The following is an 18,281-nucleotide window of genomic DNA, read 5'->3' on the forward strand; positions in this document are numbered from 1 at the left end:
CAAAAGCTATAATTTTTGCCCTGTGTGCCCTGATTGCAGGGTAAATAGCAGTCACTGGTAGATGTTGCATTTGACATGAATCAAGACTAGCCTATTGGTAAATCCAACATGTCACACCAATACATCACTAAAATATTATAATTGCTGAAACTAAGAACTGAAAGGTGGCACTCAGTATGCACTGTAAATATGTAAACTCACCAACACATCGGGGCCATTTCTCTTCATTGGTCCATACTCCTGGATCCACACAAGTAGCTTTGTATGAGCCTTGTAGCTGATAGCCATCTTCACATTTAAATTCACAGCGTGTACCATATTTTGACTTGCTGGTTAGACAAGTTGATGGCTTCGCAGTTCCATGTCGAAGTTTTGGCAGAGGTTGGCAGTAAATTGCTAAAAAAAAAAAAAAAAAAGTTGGTAAATTATATAAAATACAGAATTGCCAAAATAGTAATTACATGGTTTATAAAAATCATTCAATCCTTTACCAATTTCGTATAAGCAACATGATAAAAAAAAAAAACTGAAATCTAATTTTTTTCTTTTCATCAATAAACTGAACTAATTGTGGCAACAACAATTTTGAAGAGGAATATATATATTACATATAGGTTATATAAAAGATCTGTGTTGATCAACACCATGTAAGTAAAATAATATAACATTAAAACCACATTGTGATAGCTGCTGCTTACGTTTACAGTAGGCTGGGATACCATCCCACATGGCTACTGGCAGACATGTTCTCATTTTGGAGCCAACTAACAAGTAGCCAGGGTCACAAGCAAAATGACACTCTGTGTCCATAATTGAGGCCTGACGTGTGCATACCATCACTCCATTTTTAGGTGACTTCAGTGCTGGACATGATTTCACTGTACAAGGATTTAGAAAATTAATTGATACTCTGTGCAGAAAAAATCCATCATGGTGCAGTATAAACATGTATACACATGGGACAAAATTTATGGAGATCTCTATTTATGGATGGAAAAGCAACAAGAAGTCATGGTAAATAACTGAAGATCAGCAAAATGTCATGGTAACTGAAAAAGCAAGATGCAAAAAGAATTCAAACAAACACATTTTTCTGTACAGGTGTAATCTGCAAAGTTGCTTATATGAAGAAATAGCTAAATCAAAAACTATTAATGAATTTAAATTTTGATCAGTGGGGAATCCCATGATTATAACTTTTCCTGAACATTAGATTTAGGTAAATTAGATATAAACATACACATACTGTATAACTGTAGTACATAGCTTTGACTTTTGTCTTAACCCTTAGCATATGTGGATGCCAATGTTAGCATCCTGAGGTGCAAGTGGGTATACAAAGACATCTATTTACCTAGTTGTATTTACCTAGTTGTATTTTGCGGGAAGGGGAGCTATGCTCGTGTTGTCCCGCCTTTGTATCTTGCAGTGTCTAGTTTGTTTTTAAACTCATGAATGGTTTTTGCGCATACTATTTCATTGTCCAGTTTGTTCCAAGTGTCCAAAACTCTATGAGGAAAACTGTTTTTCTTCAGTTCTCTTCTATAGCTATGTTTTTTTATTTTCTTTCCATGTCCTCTTGTGTTTCTTTTGTCCCAGTTTAGTAAGTTCTCACTATCGAGTACCTCTGTGCCTTTCATGATTCTGTAGATGGTCAATAGGTCACCTCTCTCTCTTCTTTGCTCCAGTGTCGGTAACTCCAGTTTAGCCAATCTCTCTTCGTATGATAGGTTTGCAAGTGCAGGTGCCATTTTTGTAGCTGCTCTTTGGATTCTTTCTATTTTCTTTATATTCTTTTTGGTACTGGGGGACCACAATGTCGCTGCATACTCTAATCTAGGCCTTATCAATGTAACCAATATTTTTTTCATCATGTCTTCGTCCAAGTATGTAAACGCCACTTTTATTGATCTTAGCAAGTTGTAAGTCTCCCCGACAATTTTGTTAATCTGTATATCATAGGACAAGTCGTTCGTGATAATTACTCCCAAATCTTTTTCGGATCCTACTTTCTTTACTTCTTTGGTTCCAATTGTATATTTTCCTGATATTCTGTTTTTGCTTTTTCCAAACTCCATTATGCTACACTTCTTAGTATTAAAGTCCACTTCCCATTTCTGACTCCAGTTCCATACCCTATTTAGGTCTTCTTGCAGTGCTTCACAGTCCTCATCAGTTTCTATTTTCCTTAGCAGTTTGGCGTCATCGGCAAAGAAGCTCATGTAGCAGTTCACGTCCTCATCCATGTCATTCATATAGATAGCAAACATTATTGGTGCCAGCACAGATCCTTGCGGTACTCCACTGATTATATTTAATTTGTAGCTGTAGCTGAGTGATCCCATATTGTGTGTTAGCTCTCCCTGGAGATTCCATATAGTGTCTTTGAGGTTCTACTGGTCCACCCACCATTCCTGTTCCCACCAATCATATAAACCAGCTACATAATGCCCCACCCTCATTTTGTGTTGTTATAGTATTTACCTAGTTGTATTTACCTAGTTGTATTTTGCGGGAAGGGGAGCTATGCTCGTGTTGTCCCGCCTTTGTATCTTGCAGTGTCTAGTTTGTTTTTAAACTCATGAATGGTTTTTGCGCATACTATTTCATTGTCCAGTTTGTTCCAAGTGTCCAAAACTCTATGAGGAAAACTGTTTTTCTTCAGTTCTCTTCTATAGCTATGTTTTTTTATTTTCTTTCCATGTCCTCTTGTGTTTCTTTTGTCCCAGTTAAGTAAGTTCTCACTATCGAGTACCTCTGTGCCTTTCATGATTCTGTAGATGGTCAATAGGTCACCTCTCTCTCTTCTTTGCTCCAGTGTCGGTAACTCCAGTTTAGCCAATCTCTCTTCGTATGATAGGTTTGCAAGTGCAGGTGCCATTTTTGTAGCTGCTCTTTGGATTCTTTCTATTTTCTTTATATTCTTTTTGGTACTGGGGGACCACAATGTCGCTGCATACTCTAATCTAGGCCTTATCAATGTAACCAATATTTTTTTCATCATGTCTTCGTCCAAGTATGTAAACGCCACTTTTATTGATCTTAGCAAGTTGTAAGTCTCCCCGACAATTTTGTTAATCTGTATATCATAGGACAAGTCGTTCGTGATAATTACTCCCAAATCTTTTTCGGATCCTACTTTCTTTACTTCTTTGGTTCCAATTGTATATTTTCCTGATATTCTGTTTTTGCTTTTTCCAAACTCCATTATGCTACACTTCTTAGTATTAAAGTCCACTTCCCATTTCTGACTCCAGTTCCATACCCTATTTAGGTCTTCTTGCAGTGCTTCACAGTCCTCATCAGTTTCTATTTTCCTTAGCAGTTTGGCGTCATCGGCAAAGAAGCTCATGTAGCAGTTCACGTCCTCATCCATGTCATTCATATAGATAGCAAACATTATTGGTGCCAGCACAGATCCTTGCGGTACTCCACTGATCACCTCTTTCCAGTCTGAATATTTTTCTCTGAGCACTACTCTCATCTTTCTACCAGTCAGAAAGTCCTCTATCCATTTTAGTAGGTTTCCCTGTATTCCTCCTATGTGTTCCAGTTTTTTTAGTAGTTTTCTGTGTGGTACTTTGTCAAAGGCTTTTTGCAAGTCTAGGAATGCACAATCAGCCCATCCATTTCTTTCTTGCACTATGTCTATTAGTCTTGAGTAAAAGCATATTAAGTTTGTGGAGCATGATCTTCCTTGTCTGAATCCGAATTGTCTTGGGTTTAATATGTCATTGTCTTCCAGATGTTTTACCCATCTATTCTTGATTATTTTCTCACAAATTTTGGCAATGGTGCTTGTTAGTGATACTGGCCTATAGTTGGTGGGTTCTTCTTTGTTTCCTCCTTTGTGTATTGGTACAATGTTAGCGTTTTTCCAGTCCTCGGGTATCTTTCCTTCTTTGAGTGAGCTGTTTATTAAGATGTGTATTTTGTCTGTTAGTTCTTCTTTGCACTCCTTTAGAATCCAATTTGCAATACCGTCCGGGCCATGTGATTTTCTGACATCCAGCCTTGATAAATGTTCTGATATTTCCTTTAGTGATGCTGTAAACTCATTCATGAGGGGAGATTTCTCGTTTTTGTCTATGTCACAATTCGGTATTTTCTCTCTGGTGAAAACAGATTTAAAGTGATTGTTCATGACTTCGGCCATCTCTAAATCTTCTGTGTATTCTATGTTTCCTTGGCATAGTTTCACCAATTCCTGTTTGTTTTTAAGTTTACCATTCACATACCGATAGAATAGTTTGGGTTGCTCTTTGCATTTGTCTATAATATCCTTCTCATGGTTCCTTTTCTCCTCTCTTCTCACATTAACATACTCATTTCTATAGTTAACATAAATTTGCCATTTGCTTTGTTTTTTGTCTTTTCTCCACTTTTTCCAAGCTTTGTCCCTTCTGTCTTTTGCCTCACTGCATCTTTTGTTGAACCAACATTTAATGTACTCTCTCTCTCGCTTTTGTCTTGGTACATGCCTGTTTACCCCTTCATTGTAGTTTTCCATCAATATATTCCATTTCTCTTCCACTGCTGTTTCTTCCCTGTAAAATATTTCCCAGTTTGCATTCCGGAAGAATGTCTTTAGTTTTGTAAAGTCTGTTTTGTTGTACCTCAGTCTTCCTTTCCTATGCTTTTCGTTCCTCTCTATGTCTATTTCTTCCTTTAGTATAGTTTCGATGAGTACATGGTCACTCTTTCCAATTGGTGTCTCATACTGGACTTTATGCACTATTTCAGGCTCTGTTGTAAATATTAGATCTAGTTTCGATGGCTCTTCATTATTTCTGTACCTTGTGTTTTCATGGACCCATTGGGTCATTGTGTACTCCATGGTCATATCTAGCAGTACATTGCCCCACGAGTCATCTCCTCCTTGCACTGTCATGCTGTCCCAACAAATTTCTTTGCAATTGAAGTCCCCCATAACTACCAGATTACCCTTACCCATTAGTATCTCATTGAGTGATTTTCTTGTGTCATCTAGCATTTTTTTATGTTCAATTTCTTTCCAAGCGCTTGTTTTTGGAGGCACATAAGTCACCACAAACTTTCTACTTTTCATATTCTTGCCTTCGACTTTTATCATGATCAATTCAGCATTACCTTTGCCCTCTGCAATTTTTGTCACCTTTAGGTCTTTCTTGGCCAAGAACATGATTCCCCCTCCCTGCTTCTTGTCCCTGTTTTTTATCCAGTAGTTGTATAAACCTTGTCCGATAACAGTGGATGGTATTTCACCTCTTAGTTTAGTCTCTACAATTCCCATTATGTCTGGTTTTGCTTCTAACAGATAATCATTGAGTTCGTTCAGTCCCGAAATTAGTCCGTCAATGTTGGTATAGGCCACTTTTAATTTTCTTCCTTCTCCCTGGTTTCTTCTTCCCTTGTTTTGTTCGTTTTGAAGCGCCATTGTCTTAATCTCAAGTCTATTACTCTCCACTGGAATTCTTTGCATTCTGTCTCCGATCTTTTCAAGTTTTTTTCCTTTGCTTCTTCTCTTAGCGCCCTTTCTTTTTCTAATTCCTCAGTACTCATTTCTCTTTTTATCCATATCTTATTGTATTTTTCACTCTTTGCCAAGTTACCTACTTTTTCAAATATGTCTTCTACTACCACTTGTGACCTTAGTTTTATCTTTAGAGGTCGATTCCTATCCTTAGTATAGCGACCAATTCTGTAAGTCTCTTCTAAGTCTGTGCCTGAATCACTATCTCCCCCCTGAATTTCATTAAGGATTTCTACTGCTGTCTCTTTTTCTTCTTTTTCTCTCATGTACCTCGCCAATCCTTGTTTTTCTTTAAGCCCATAAACCACAATACATTTCTTCCTATCTACTGTGTCCCTGACCCAATTTGCTTTTTCGTTAATCACTTGAATGATTGTGTCTTTTGCATTATCTTGCATTTGCTGCTTGACTATTTCTTTGAAAGCAATTTCTTTATTTTCAATATTTTCTTTCCACTTCTTAATTTCCTGGATACTGTCCCCACCTAAGTTTTCTTCGATCTTTTGTGTCAATTCTTGGAATTTGTTGTTCACTTCCTGCTTTAGATTTTCGCTATTATTATCATTAGTTTTCTTCTTTTCATTATCATTCTTCAGTATATTGGGTAGTTGGTGATAACAGATAGCAGACTTGTGTGTATTACTTCTTTCTTCACATTTTTTTCATGTAGAGAAAGAGAAATAATTAATCATATATACAGGCTTGATCATACCCCACCCTCATTTTGTGATTTTTTTTTTTTTTTAAGAAGTTGACTATGAACTGGCTTGATCAAATTTTCTGTGGTGATCCAGATTCAGGGTGAAATAGAATGAGAGATAGGAAAATATTACAGCTGCAACTTTACATATCATGTGATACAACAAAAACAGCCACTGTAGCCAGGCGTAGATCCAGGAAATTCTAGAGGAAGCCCCCCAATGCCAGGATTTTTTTTTTTTTTTTTTAACCAGTGGTTTCTAATTTTTTCACTCTCGCCTCCATTTCCAAAATCTGAAACCTATGCAATCCCTAATATCAGCAGCCTGATTTTTTTTTCAGTGAGTGAAACATTGAGCAAAATTTTATCCCAGAAATCATCACATATTTATCAATACCGGTAAGTTGAAATTCATTAATCACTCTAAACAAGACATGATGCAATAGGTCTATTATCCATGGATCTGTCAACAGGATACTGTCAATCTTTAATTCATACTCAATGGAAGGAACTGCAATGGTGGCATGCCATCGACAACATCATGTCCAATCCTAAATGCTAAAATTAGGTCAATATAGTACAGTACTACCTCTCATTAACGGATGTTAATTAGCTGTGTTTGCGGTGTTTTCGCTGTGTTTTCGGTGTTTTTGGTGCTGTGGTTTAGTGCTGTGCAATCCCTACGCCACCCATAAACCTCTCCAAATCAACGGATTATTCACATCAACGGACACCGTTACCCCCCTTTTATTCTGTAAATGAGAGGTAGTGTATAGTGAATCCCTACCTATCCATGACTCACTATTTGCAACCCTGCATACCTGCAACTTTTCCCATGGAACCTAACTAATGCATATTTGTGATTCTTCTGCCTATCTGCAAGGCCTATGCAATTTGGCACTTGTACTTAAAACCTGAAAAAATCCTAATTTAAACCATAGAAATATAGAGTGCATAAACTAGTATTATGTTTAAATATACACAATGAAAATATGGTGTGGGATGCCAGCATCTCCAGCATCAATGTTTCTGGCCATACTATTAGGAGGAATGGAGGTGGAGGTAGAATGTAGTTTGAGAGAAGCAAGTAAATGCCTTGGGGGATTAAAAAGTGTAATGAGACAGATATACATTTCAGAAATTGTGATATATGGGTACTTACTGACACATTTGGCATCCCCTCCACTCCAAGTGCCATCTTCCTTACAAAGACGGATGGATGAGCCTTCAAGACGGAATCCTGGGTCACAACGAATGCCACATGCAGCATTGACTACATTATTGCAAGTGTTGCGCACAAAGAAGCCATTTTCTGGTGGAGTCAGCAGTGGACACTGCAACACTGTCAATAAGTTTGGAATAAGTTTCAAAAAATGTGTTTGTGCATGCATTTACCTAATTGTAGTATACAGGAAAGGAGCAATGCTCACTGGGTCCTGTCTCCTATTCTCTAATTTTCTAACATACCTAGACTCAAATTCATGTACAGTTTCAACTTAATCTATGTCTCTTATTTCCAATTATCATATTTAGACTTGAACTCATGTATTGTTTGAGCTTGGGCTGTATCACCTAAGCTATTCCACATATCTATACATATAGAAAACTGTATTTCTTCACATCTTTTTGACATATGGCCTTTCTTATTTTATACATATGCATGTGCGTGCATGTGTATGTGTAGTTTGAAAGTCAGACAGTTGAGTGGAAAAGGTGCTAATGACACTCAGGTTGAACCAGGAACACTAATCTAACATTTTGACTTTATAACTGTTACAATGAAGAATATTCAAAGTGTATAACTGTTACAATGAAGAAGATGTAAAGTGTGGCATGGTGCACCATCCTGCATGAAGACATCTGTTTTGCACTGAATAAAATAGTCCTCTAAATGATCATTAAGTAGCTCAAAATATTGGTCTGGAGTTACATTTTTTGGTAGTATCACTAATGATCCCACACCATGGTAGCCAAAAACACCCAAAACCATCAGTGAATCAGGATGTTTTACAGTACCATATGTGAATTTTGGGTCCAAAGGATCACTGCCAGGATGATGGTACACTTTGCCAAGACAGTTTCCAGTAACAGTGGAAGTGGCTTCATCATTCCACAACACATTTTTCCACTTCTCCACATCCCACTGTAAATATTAGTGGCAAAAAGCAACCCTGTTCTTTTACTGTTTTATGGATACAAGTGGTTTCTTGTAAGCATTGTGGTGTGAGAATTGCAGATCATCATGCAGGCAGTGGCATACTGTTCTCACAGATTGACCAAGTATTTTAGGGTTCTTTTCCTTCAACTGTGGTGCTGTTATACGTGGACTAGCATCCACCTGTCTCCTCAGTACCTTCAGAGTACAAGGAATAGTCTTCCTGGGCCTCCCTGTAGGTCTGTTCTGTAATGGCAGATCAGCTCCACCAGCATCACAAGTTTTCTTGGCCCACCACTGCACAATACAAAGTGAAGAAGTGGAAAAATGTGTTGTAGAGTGATGAAACCACTTTCACCGTTACTGGAAACCATCTGGGCAAAGTGTACAATTGTCCTGGCAGTGATCCTTTGGACCCAAAATTCACATATGGTACTGTAAAACATTCTTATTCGCTGAGAGTTTGGGGTGCTTTTGGCTACCATGGTGTGGGATCATTAGTGATACTACCAAAAAATGTAACTCTGAATGCAGACCAATATCTCGAGCTACTTAATGATCATTTGGAGGACTGTTTTATTCAATGCAAAACAGATGTCTTCATGCAGGATGGTGCACCATACCACACTGCTAAACTCATTAAAGAAAGGTTTACATTCTGTGATGTGGAGTATATAAAAGATTGGCCAGGTAATTCACCTGATTTAAACCCAATTGAGAACCTTTGGGCACTCATGAAAAATAAGTTATGTGAGTGCAACACTTCATCAATCCCCAAGCTGGAGGTAGCCATCAAGGATATTTGGAAGAATATGGACCCTGTGTGGCTTCAAAATCTTGCAGCATCTGTCCCTAAATGTCTCCAAGAATGTATCAAGAGAATGGGGTGTCCAACAAAGTACTAGAGAGCTGGTAAGTACCTGATAATGTAGGTTATTTGAGGAAATTTATTATTTTTACTCTGGTGCATAGGTTTTTGTCCCCCACTGTAAGTTGGGACCCATAATTCTGAGTGTGGTCTTCTACATTTTACATTCTGCATAATAAAATTTAATATACTTTGTTTACCATGGCTTCCAACTTGAATATTATTTTCACTGGACACACTATTCCTCTTGTACTTACTTAGCCTAAACATGTTATCAGTTTGGTCTATTATATTTGAGTCCTTCCCTACAATCATAGATTTAATTTCCCTAACCTGTTCCTGACACAACTTCCATGAGATGCTTGTGTATTTACCTAGTTGTATTTTGCGGGAGAAGAGTTATGCTCATAGGGACCCGCAGTTTTATCTTTCCGTAAACAGTTCTTTCTTAAAGTCGTGTATAGTTTTAGCACTCACTGTTTTCTCTTTTAATCTATTCCATGTATCTATCACTCTATGTGGAAAGCTATTCTTTTTCAGATCTCTTCTGTAACTGTCCTTCTTAAGTTTCTTCTTGTGTCCCCTTGTTTTTCTATTGTCCCATTTAAGTAGATCATCCCTGTCAAGGATTTCCATCCCTTTCATAATTCTATATATGGATATCAAATTGCCTCTTTCTCTTCTTTGCTCCAGAGTTCATATTTTTAGTTTTTCTAACCTTTGTTCATATGTCAACATACTGAGTGTTGGTGCACATGCATGTGTGTAAAAATTGTTCAATATATGTGAACACTTGAATAGATATCATCAGTAATTTATCTTGATGGTACAAATCACCAGTTTTCATACCTGTACACTGAAGACCAATTTGCTTGAAGCCTCGATTGCAGTAGCATTGCAAAGCAGAAGTAGAGCCCTCCTCAGAAATCATGTTTGTGTCTGGGCATGGCTTGCAGGTGGTCACATCTCCAGGACCCTGCACATCACGGTATGTTCCAGAAGGGCAGGCTAGATAAACACAAAAGGAGAGAGAGGGAAAGAGAAAAAGAGAACGAGGGGGAGAGATGGAGAGAGTGGAGAGAAGAAAACAGGAGGAGGAAGAGAGAGAGATGGGGGAAGGGAAGGAGAGAGAAGGTAGGGAGAGAAGGGGAGATGGAGAGAAAGGAGAGAGTAGAGGGCAGAGTGAAAGGGGAGAGAGCAGAGGGAGACCGAGAGTACAGGGGAACAGAGTTGAGGGAGGGAGAGAGAAAGAGAAGAGGGATGAATGGAAAGAGAAGTAGATGGTAGGAAGGGTGATGGAGAGAAACATAGATATCTATTAGGAATCATAGGCAATTTTTCTATAATGTAAATGTACATACATACATACACATACCAAGGGTTCTTTCCCCCTTACAAAGGAAGTAGCCAAAGTCAAAGGCATAAATCCACTCCCACCCATTTCATCCCCACATACTCCACTCCCATTCACCATCCCTCCCTCCCTCTCATCTTGGCTCCTCCTGAATGCATCTCACCCATTGCCCTGGGTCAGAAGCAATGCAGCAAGACACCGCACATCCACAGCATAGCTGTTTCATTTAATCAGCGATCCCCCTCTTCATCCCCTCATCCAGAAACATTGGAGATGAAATAATAAGATATCCACATAGGCTGATACAGTTAACCATGATCTAGACAAAGCCCTGAGCAATTGTTGATAAATGCCTGAATCGAAATATGTTAGCATAAAATATGTATTACTCACGCTTGCAGTCACCCTGGAGACCTGAACCATAATAGCCAGGTCGGCATGTACAGGCATAGAAACCAGTGTGGGTACCGCAGGTACAGGTTCCATAAGCATCACAGCAATCTTGTCCCTGGGGACATAGTTTGTCGCAGGCTACGTCGTCTTGCTTGACCAAGGAGCCACTTTGCAAATCTGTAATATTTTAGGCCCCAGGTGTAATGAATGGTCAGCTCTGTAAAGCAATGTAGCATGTGTCTTTACAAAAAGCCATACTGTAGACAACTGGCCTGGTATCCTGCACCTCTATATATATATATATATATATATATATATATAATATATATATATATATATATATATATATATATATATATATATATATATATATATATATACACATATATATATATATATATATATATATATATATATATATATATATATATATATATATTATATATATATATGCATGCAGTATATGAAGCTGTATGTAAAATCTATGAAAATATCACCATGTGCAAACTTCAAGGCGTATAATAATTGAACTGAATAACACTTTTCAAGGATACTGGTTTCTGAGCTGTAAATCTTCTAAATTTGCACTAGTTTTGCCTATCTACACAAAGTAACAAATGTAATGCATAACTGAAGTACAGCCGTGAGATTTTTTCACATTTTTATAAAAAAGAAATAATGCAAGACTCATTACTTTTAACAGAGTTATGCAATTCATTGGAATTAATTGTTTCTACTATAATCACTGTATACACAGTGCTGCCACTCAAGACACATACCTTCATGGAGAGCTCTTCGTGCTAGGGCCTCAAATTCCTCAAATGAATCCAAAATGTAGGAGTGTTCCTCCTTAGGTTCTGATGCCATATCATGCAGTTCCTATGTAGTTTACAGGGTGAAAAGTATTGGTTGATAAATAATGAATTGCTTCGGTCACAGATGTATAAGAGAAAGTGATGTGTTTCAGATAAAGAAAAAAAATCTGAATTAACTCGCCATGTTCAAAGAAATTTAGTAATGAATTAATCACAACTATGAGGATGCATTGTCATAGAAAATCTGTCACCTGAGAAACATATCAGCAAAATTGCAAGTGAAATAAACTGAATTAAAAAACAAAACAAAAAAAAAACACAAAGGTAACTTAACACTACATGCTCTAGATTGGAATATACCACAGTGGTGTGGTCTCTACATAAAGTAAAAGATATAAATAAGATTGGGTGAATTCTTGTAAGCTACAGCTACCTTGCTTTGCAGGTAATGGATGACCAGATGAGAAAAAAGTACTGCAGCGTATTATAATATGAATGTGTCATCCCTGTTATACTATCCAGTCTGAGAGTATTCTGTTTATAACTGAGTCTCTACTTATACCTATTGGAATACAATTTTGTACTAAATTTGATGGTGCCATGCATATTTTTTTTTTCTTTCCTCTAAACATAATAATTTCTCATTTTCATCTTCAGTTAATTTTTCAGACCTGAACAAAATTTAGCTACTATTTCACTAATGATACTATATGAAGGAAGACAATAAGTACATTTGTCAGTACTGTATAATCAAAGCTATAATCTAGTATGTAGTGAATTCATCTGAATTTCAAAATACAATGAATTAGATTTTACTATTTTGGGAGCTTAAAAGAAAACTAACAAAACATTTATATAGATAAAAGAAATATTGTTACCTTCACATTACCATTGCGGATACCAAAGGTGAAGATAATGACATCACGGCTACGTAGATGAGCAGCAGCTGGCCGAGGATCTCCACCATTGCTATAGCCATCAGTCACAAGAAACACAGCTTTTACTGTGTCCTTTCTTGACAAAGCCAGTACACTCTGAAACAGATTGCAATGCACTTGCATACTGATTCATTGTAACCTAAAATAATAAAAAAGTCATTCATGTATGCTGAATAAATATCCTGATTAATTGACAAATCAATCCACTGTCCCAGTTCTATCCTCCAGGAAACCCTATGGAAAAACCAGTCATGGGCCACAGGATCAGCCCCTAAGTCACTAAGAGAAGATATTTCATGTTGCTGTCTAGAAAGAGGTAGAGTCATTAAAGTGGTAAAGGACAGTTTCAAGGGCCCAGGATAAATGACGGACAGTCTTAGTACAAAGTAACACCATTTCTCTTTGTGTAGAGATTTTACTCTGACATAGACAAATGATGTGTGGTTCCAGTCTATAAGGGCACCCCAAAACATTCCCTAAAGCATCGACTGCATGCTACCATGCAATCACTACTGCATAATAACATTATAATAACATAATACCACTGTTTCCTATGCATGTCATAGAAGGAAACAATGTGGGATGGAGTCATGGGGCTATGGGTCCTGCTCTCTGTATGTTCATCCTACATGAAATCAAACCATAAGAGGGTCTGGGAGGACAATTCCAACCAGAAACCTAAAACTTCTGTCATTAAAAGTGTATGGGTGTGTGACAGATAAGATTAGAATTAAAATGACTGGCACTATCTTTGTGAGAGGGAAGTGAATCTAAATGGAAAGGGAAGGGTGATTTTGAGTTTAGGAGTGTGGTGGGGAGAGTGTCAGCAGTGATTAGGGAGTGAGGGAGGAAAGGAGTGGAGCTGCTGTCAAGTGATTAGATAGTAATGTGAATGGTGGAGTGAGGGAAGTGTCATGTGAGTATAAGAATCAATTTTTTCATTTCCATCCTATCTCCCACCTGGAAAAAACAAAACTTACTTTATTCATAACTTGTAACCCCAGACTAAATGTTGTTTGAAATTAATTTCAGCAAACACATATATGCACATCAGTCACTCACCTATAAGCATGAACCACTTGTAACTTTCATAAGGTCAAATAAATGCCACTGTTTTCTCATTATATTTTTAGTGTACGGTAGTGGAATGTGATATGTTTCCTTACCTGTGCCTCAAGCATGGCCCCAAGGGTATATGTGCCTCCTCCAGAATATTTGATTTCTGGTAACTGGAGGTCAAGAAGACGACACTTATGATTGTATATAGATGCTTGTGTCACATGATCAATGTGCCGGATGACCTATAAAAGTAAAAGAAATTGAGTCAGTATCCAATGAAGGTTATTGCTCATTATGTTGAATGAAGAAATGCAGTGAGAGCTTGTAGCCTCATACAAAATTTAGTGTGGGGTGCTGCTTTAGAAATCTATTAACCATTGTTTTAATATTATGCAAAATTAGATATATAAAGAAATTTTATAAATAAACTTTATAAAATCCTAACAAAAAATATATATATTTTACTTCCCCTCCTACAACTATACCGATCCCGCGTGAGCGGGTGGTCTGTCCTAGGTAGTCCATATATAGATAATAGTCCACGGAATGTCATTGTTTCCAATTCAAGTTTTGTCTTGAATACATGGTCCTTGCAAGGCTGTATCTGAGTGTTCTATACAAATTACTGTTGATAACTGGAATTCTTCCCGTGATAAATTTTCAATTTATTAATTAGTAAAAGAATTTTTCGGAATTTGTTTGACTAGTAGCAGACACTACTGTGTCTCGCACTCGCTGTGGAACCACTTAGAGTGTTTTCTTGATAAGTTGATGGCTTAGAAGTTCAGTTCCACTATGTTACATACATACATATACCAAAGGTTTTTCCCCCTACACGGGCGGTGGCCAAAAAGAGAAAGGCATAGAAACCACTCCCCCATTCCATTTCCTATATATTCCACTCCACTCCAACCCCCTCCCTCCCTCTTATCTTGGCACCTCCTGGATGACGGGTCATCCTTGCATCCTGTCCACTGCCCTGGGTCAGAAGCAGTGTCACAAGACACAGCACATCCACAGCAAGCCCGCTTCATAAATTCGGCGACCCCCTCTCCGTCCCCCCATGCAGAAAAGAAGACGGGGAGAAATCCCTTCGGGCTGCGTCCACTATGTTACCGAATAATACCCGTATCGTCGTCATTAGATCTATTGGTCTGAAAACCATAATCGTCTACAAACATTTTTGCCAATGTACATGATAAATATGACATCTTGTATTTCTTATTATGCTTATTTTTGTTATTATCCTTCATGCCCAATACCCTCCCACTTTTTCTTTTTTTCTTCTTCTTTTTTCGATAAAACATACCGGAGTAGTTCCCAACCAGATTGGACATTTGTATTGATAGCCCTGGGAGGAAAACTAATGAAAGAACAAACATGTACTGCTATTCTAACCTTGTTCTTACTGGAGAACGTAACGACAGCCACACGGGTCTCGTTGTACGAGACTGTGAAGTCCGCCAGAAGTTTCCTTACGAATTTGATTTCGTTGAAGAAATTCTCGGCTCCAACAGATGCAGACGAATCAACCAGGAAAACCAGCTCGATCCTTTGTCCAGGTACCTGAAGAGAGAGAGAAAAATAATATTTACTGTGTTCTTAGCCCTTTTTGTAGGCTTCATCCAACTTTAGCTGAAAGTGGTAGAACAAGTAAACATGCAGGGCCCTCACATGGGGGGCAGGGGGGGCATATGCCCTGGGGCAGCACATTTAGGGGGGCGGCAATTCTAGTCTGGACATGCCGCCCACAAGGCTGACAAAATAATCATAATAAAAAAAGGTCAAAGGAGCCCTGAATATTTTACCGTAATATACGAATTTTGCGTTAGAATCAACAGAATATGAAATATTTTCCCTTATCCTTTCTGCAATAGGGACATTAAATACAATTTTTAAAATCCGTTTAATTATTTCGCAAGTCAATTGCTAAAAACAGGCTGTAAGGGACGGTGGAGATGGGAAGTGGTGATGGGGGAGGGGGAGGGGGAGGGGGCGGGGCTCACTGAGAACTTTGCCCGAGCGACACTTTGGCATGTAAGAGCACTGTACGCATGCGTAAGTGGAATGCATTATATAAACTAACATTTTTGTACGTATGAAACCATATGCAGAGTTCCCCAACCATTACATATTGAACATTCCATCTCGTGATAAAGAAAAAAAAAGAGGGAATACAAAAATATAACTTTGTTAAACTTTGCTATACTCGTTGCACTGAGAAATGGCCGTTAGGGCGGAGCACTGGGAGTCCCCCTGTGTTGCCACATTTAATAATTTTATATTTTTATCTTATTTCATAATTTTATTTTATATTTTTATTATGTTGCCAAATATAATTATATTATTTTTTTTTTGTCACACACCACCACTGAGGTAAAAATCAAAGCAATGTTTTCTATACAAAGGTTTCGTTTCCTCGAGTCAGACATGGCATATTAGCAAGAGAGAGCGACGATGCCGCTACATCTATTCTCTAGCCCCGCCCCCCTCACACTGCATTCAGTGTGAGCCGTGCGGGCCGTGTTATCTGGGGAGATGTGCACCGGGAAATCTCCCAACCCCGCCTTAACGGGCACTTCTCGTTGCGCTGACTATAGCCTACTCGAAAGTTGGAAACACTTCACTGTGGATCCCCGTTCATATCAGGATTCTAGGTAACATTATTGCGGACGATGCTGCTAAGGCGAGGTTCAGCAACAGCACATCGCCCTTGGCACCCACTATCACACAGATCAATGGCATCACCATTAAAAAAAGGCCAGAGTAATATCTAGGGCCAACCACAACATAGATGGGGTAAAAGGTCCGTTGAGAAAGAGGGGTCTGTCTATAGAGGAAGGAAGGGAGAAGACAGAAGGTAGAGGTGAATGGAGATTGATTGTATACGTATGATGTTGAGATACATAGAAAGGAGTGGGTGGGGGATGGGGAGTCAGGGAGTGGTTATGTGTGAATGATATTTTGACGCAACCCGAAGGGATTTCTCCCCGTCTTTTCTTTTGCTGCATGAGGGGAAGGAGGGGAGTGGGGCGCCGATTAAATGAAGCGGCCCTGCTGTGGATCTACTGTGTCTTGCTGCGTTGCTCCTGACCTAGGGCAATGGACGAGATGCAGGGATGACCCGTTATCCAGGAGGAAAAAAAAGAGAGAGAGAGAGGTAGTGAATGGGAGTGGAGTGGGTGGGAATGAAATTATGCCTTTTAACTTTGGCTACCTTCTTTGTAAGGGGGAAAACCCTTAAATAATCATCATCATCATCATCATCATCATCATCATCATCATCATCATCATCATCATCATCATCATCATCATCATCATCATCATCATCATTAATATTATTATTATTATTATCATTATTATTATTATTATTATTATTATTATTATTATCATTATTATCATTATCATTATCATTATTATTATTATTATCATTACTATTATTATTATTATTATAATCATTATTATTATTGTTATTATTATTACTATTATCATTATTACTATTATTATCATTATTATTATTATTATTATTACTAACTTGAAAGGAAGGGGTGAATTTGAGTTTGGGAGTGTTGTGGGGAGGGTGTCAGGAATGAAGAGAGGACAAGGGAGAGAAGGGGTAGATATACTAGTAAGTGAAGAGATAGGTAAGCGTGTGGTGGTGTGGAAGGAGGTTCTTCAAGGTTAATGCGGATGAAAGTGTAACTGGGAAGGGAGATGTGGGTCTTTGTAAGTAGAAGCAACATCAGAAAAGGGCCTGGGCACACTGTTTACAGACAACCCATAATATCCAAAACAGCATGTTGGCCTATTCAAGCAAACATAGGCGTTGGCCCGAGGAAGGTTTTGGCAAAATTCTACAGGACATGCATTCGTCTGCACCTGGAGTATGCAGTGTATGTGTGAAACCCTCAAGGAAGACATCAACAAATTAGAGTAAGACCGGATAAGAGACACAAGAATTAGCCATCGTTATAGAAAATAATAAATAAGACCGGAAAAAGAAGAAAATGGACGTACACAGACTTGAAGACGGAAGAGAAGACATGGTAGAAGTTTATAAACTAACGAGTAACAAAAAAAAAATATTGACACTCGAAAAAAAATCTTCATACAGAGTAATAGGCATAAATATACCAACGACTATTTCCCCTTTACAAAGGAGCTAGCCAAAAACAAAGGCATATAATCCGCTCCTATCCCTTCCATCCCTACATACTCCACTTCTATTCCCCACCCCTCCCTCCCCCTTATCTTGCCTCCTCCTAGATGGTCAACCCTGCATCTTGCCCACTGCCCTGGGTCAGTAATAAACAAATTAAATAGATTATCAGAAAACATAGTAGGTGCTGCAATGACATTAGCATTTAAAACATACGACAAATCCCAAAAGCCCGATGCCCGGCGTGATTGCTGGATAGACCGGACATCCCCCTCCCCTTGCATTGCACACCTTGTTACACTTAGGTTCCGTTGTTTGTGCTATATAC

The 18,281-nt window shown here is 38.3% G+C and overlaps 1 protein-coding gene across 1 annotated transcript in view; it reads right to left on the reverse strand.

Annotated features, from left to right (window-relative positions):
* The window catches only part of LOC143028399 (sushi, von Willebrand factor type A, EGF and pentraxin domain-containing protein 1-like), a 161,421-nt gene that overhangs the window by 132,212 nt on the left and 10,928 nt on the right, over positions 1-18,281 (reverse strand). The window contains exons 2-10 of the mRNA XM_076190411.1: positions 15,193-15,360; positions 13,902-14,036; positions 12,676-12,831; positions 11,762-11,861; positions 10,983-11,159; positions 10,085-10,243; positions 7,375-7,554; positions 699-878; positions 202-396 (exon numbers count right to left, since the gene is read on the reverse strand). Of these exons, the coding sequence (XP_076046526.1) occupies positions 202-396; positions 699-878; positions 7,375-7,554; positions 10,085-10,243; positions 10,983-11,159; positions 11,762-11,861; positions 12,676-12,831; positions 13,902-14,036; positions 15,193-15,360 (1,450 nt within the window). The remainder of the gene's footprint in view (positions 1-201; positions 397-698; positions 879-7,374; positions 7,555-10,084; positions 10,244-10,982; positions 11,160-11,761; positions 11,862-12,675; positions 12,832-13,901; positions 14,037-15,192; positions 15,361-18,281) is intronic.

This window comes from Oratosquilla oratoria, chromosome 9 (assembly GCF_046742065.1).
Source record: "Oratosquilla oratoria isolate Oo_2021 chromosome 9, ASM4674206v1, whole genome shotgun sequence".
NCBI classification, from domain to species: Eukaryota; Metazoa; Arthropoda; class Malacostraca; order Stomatopoda; family Squillidae; genus Oratosquilla; species Oratosquilla oratoria.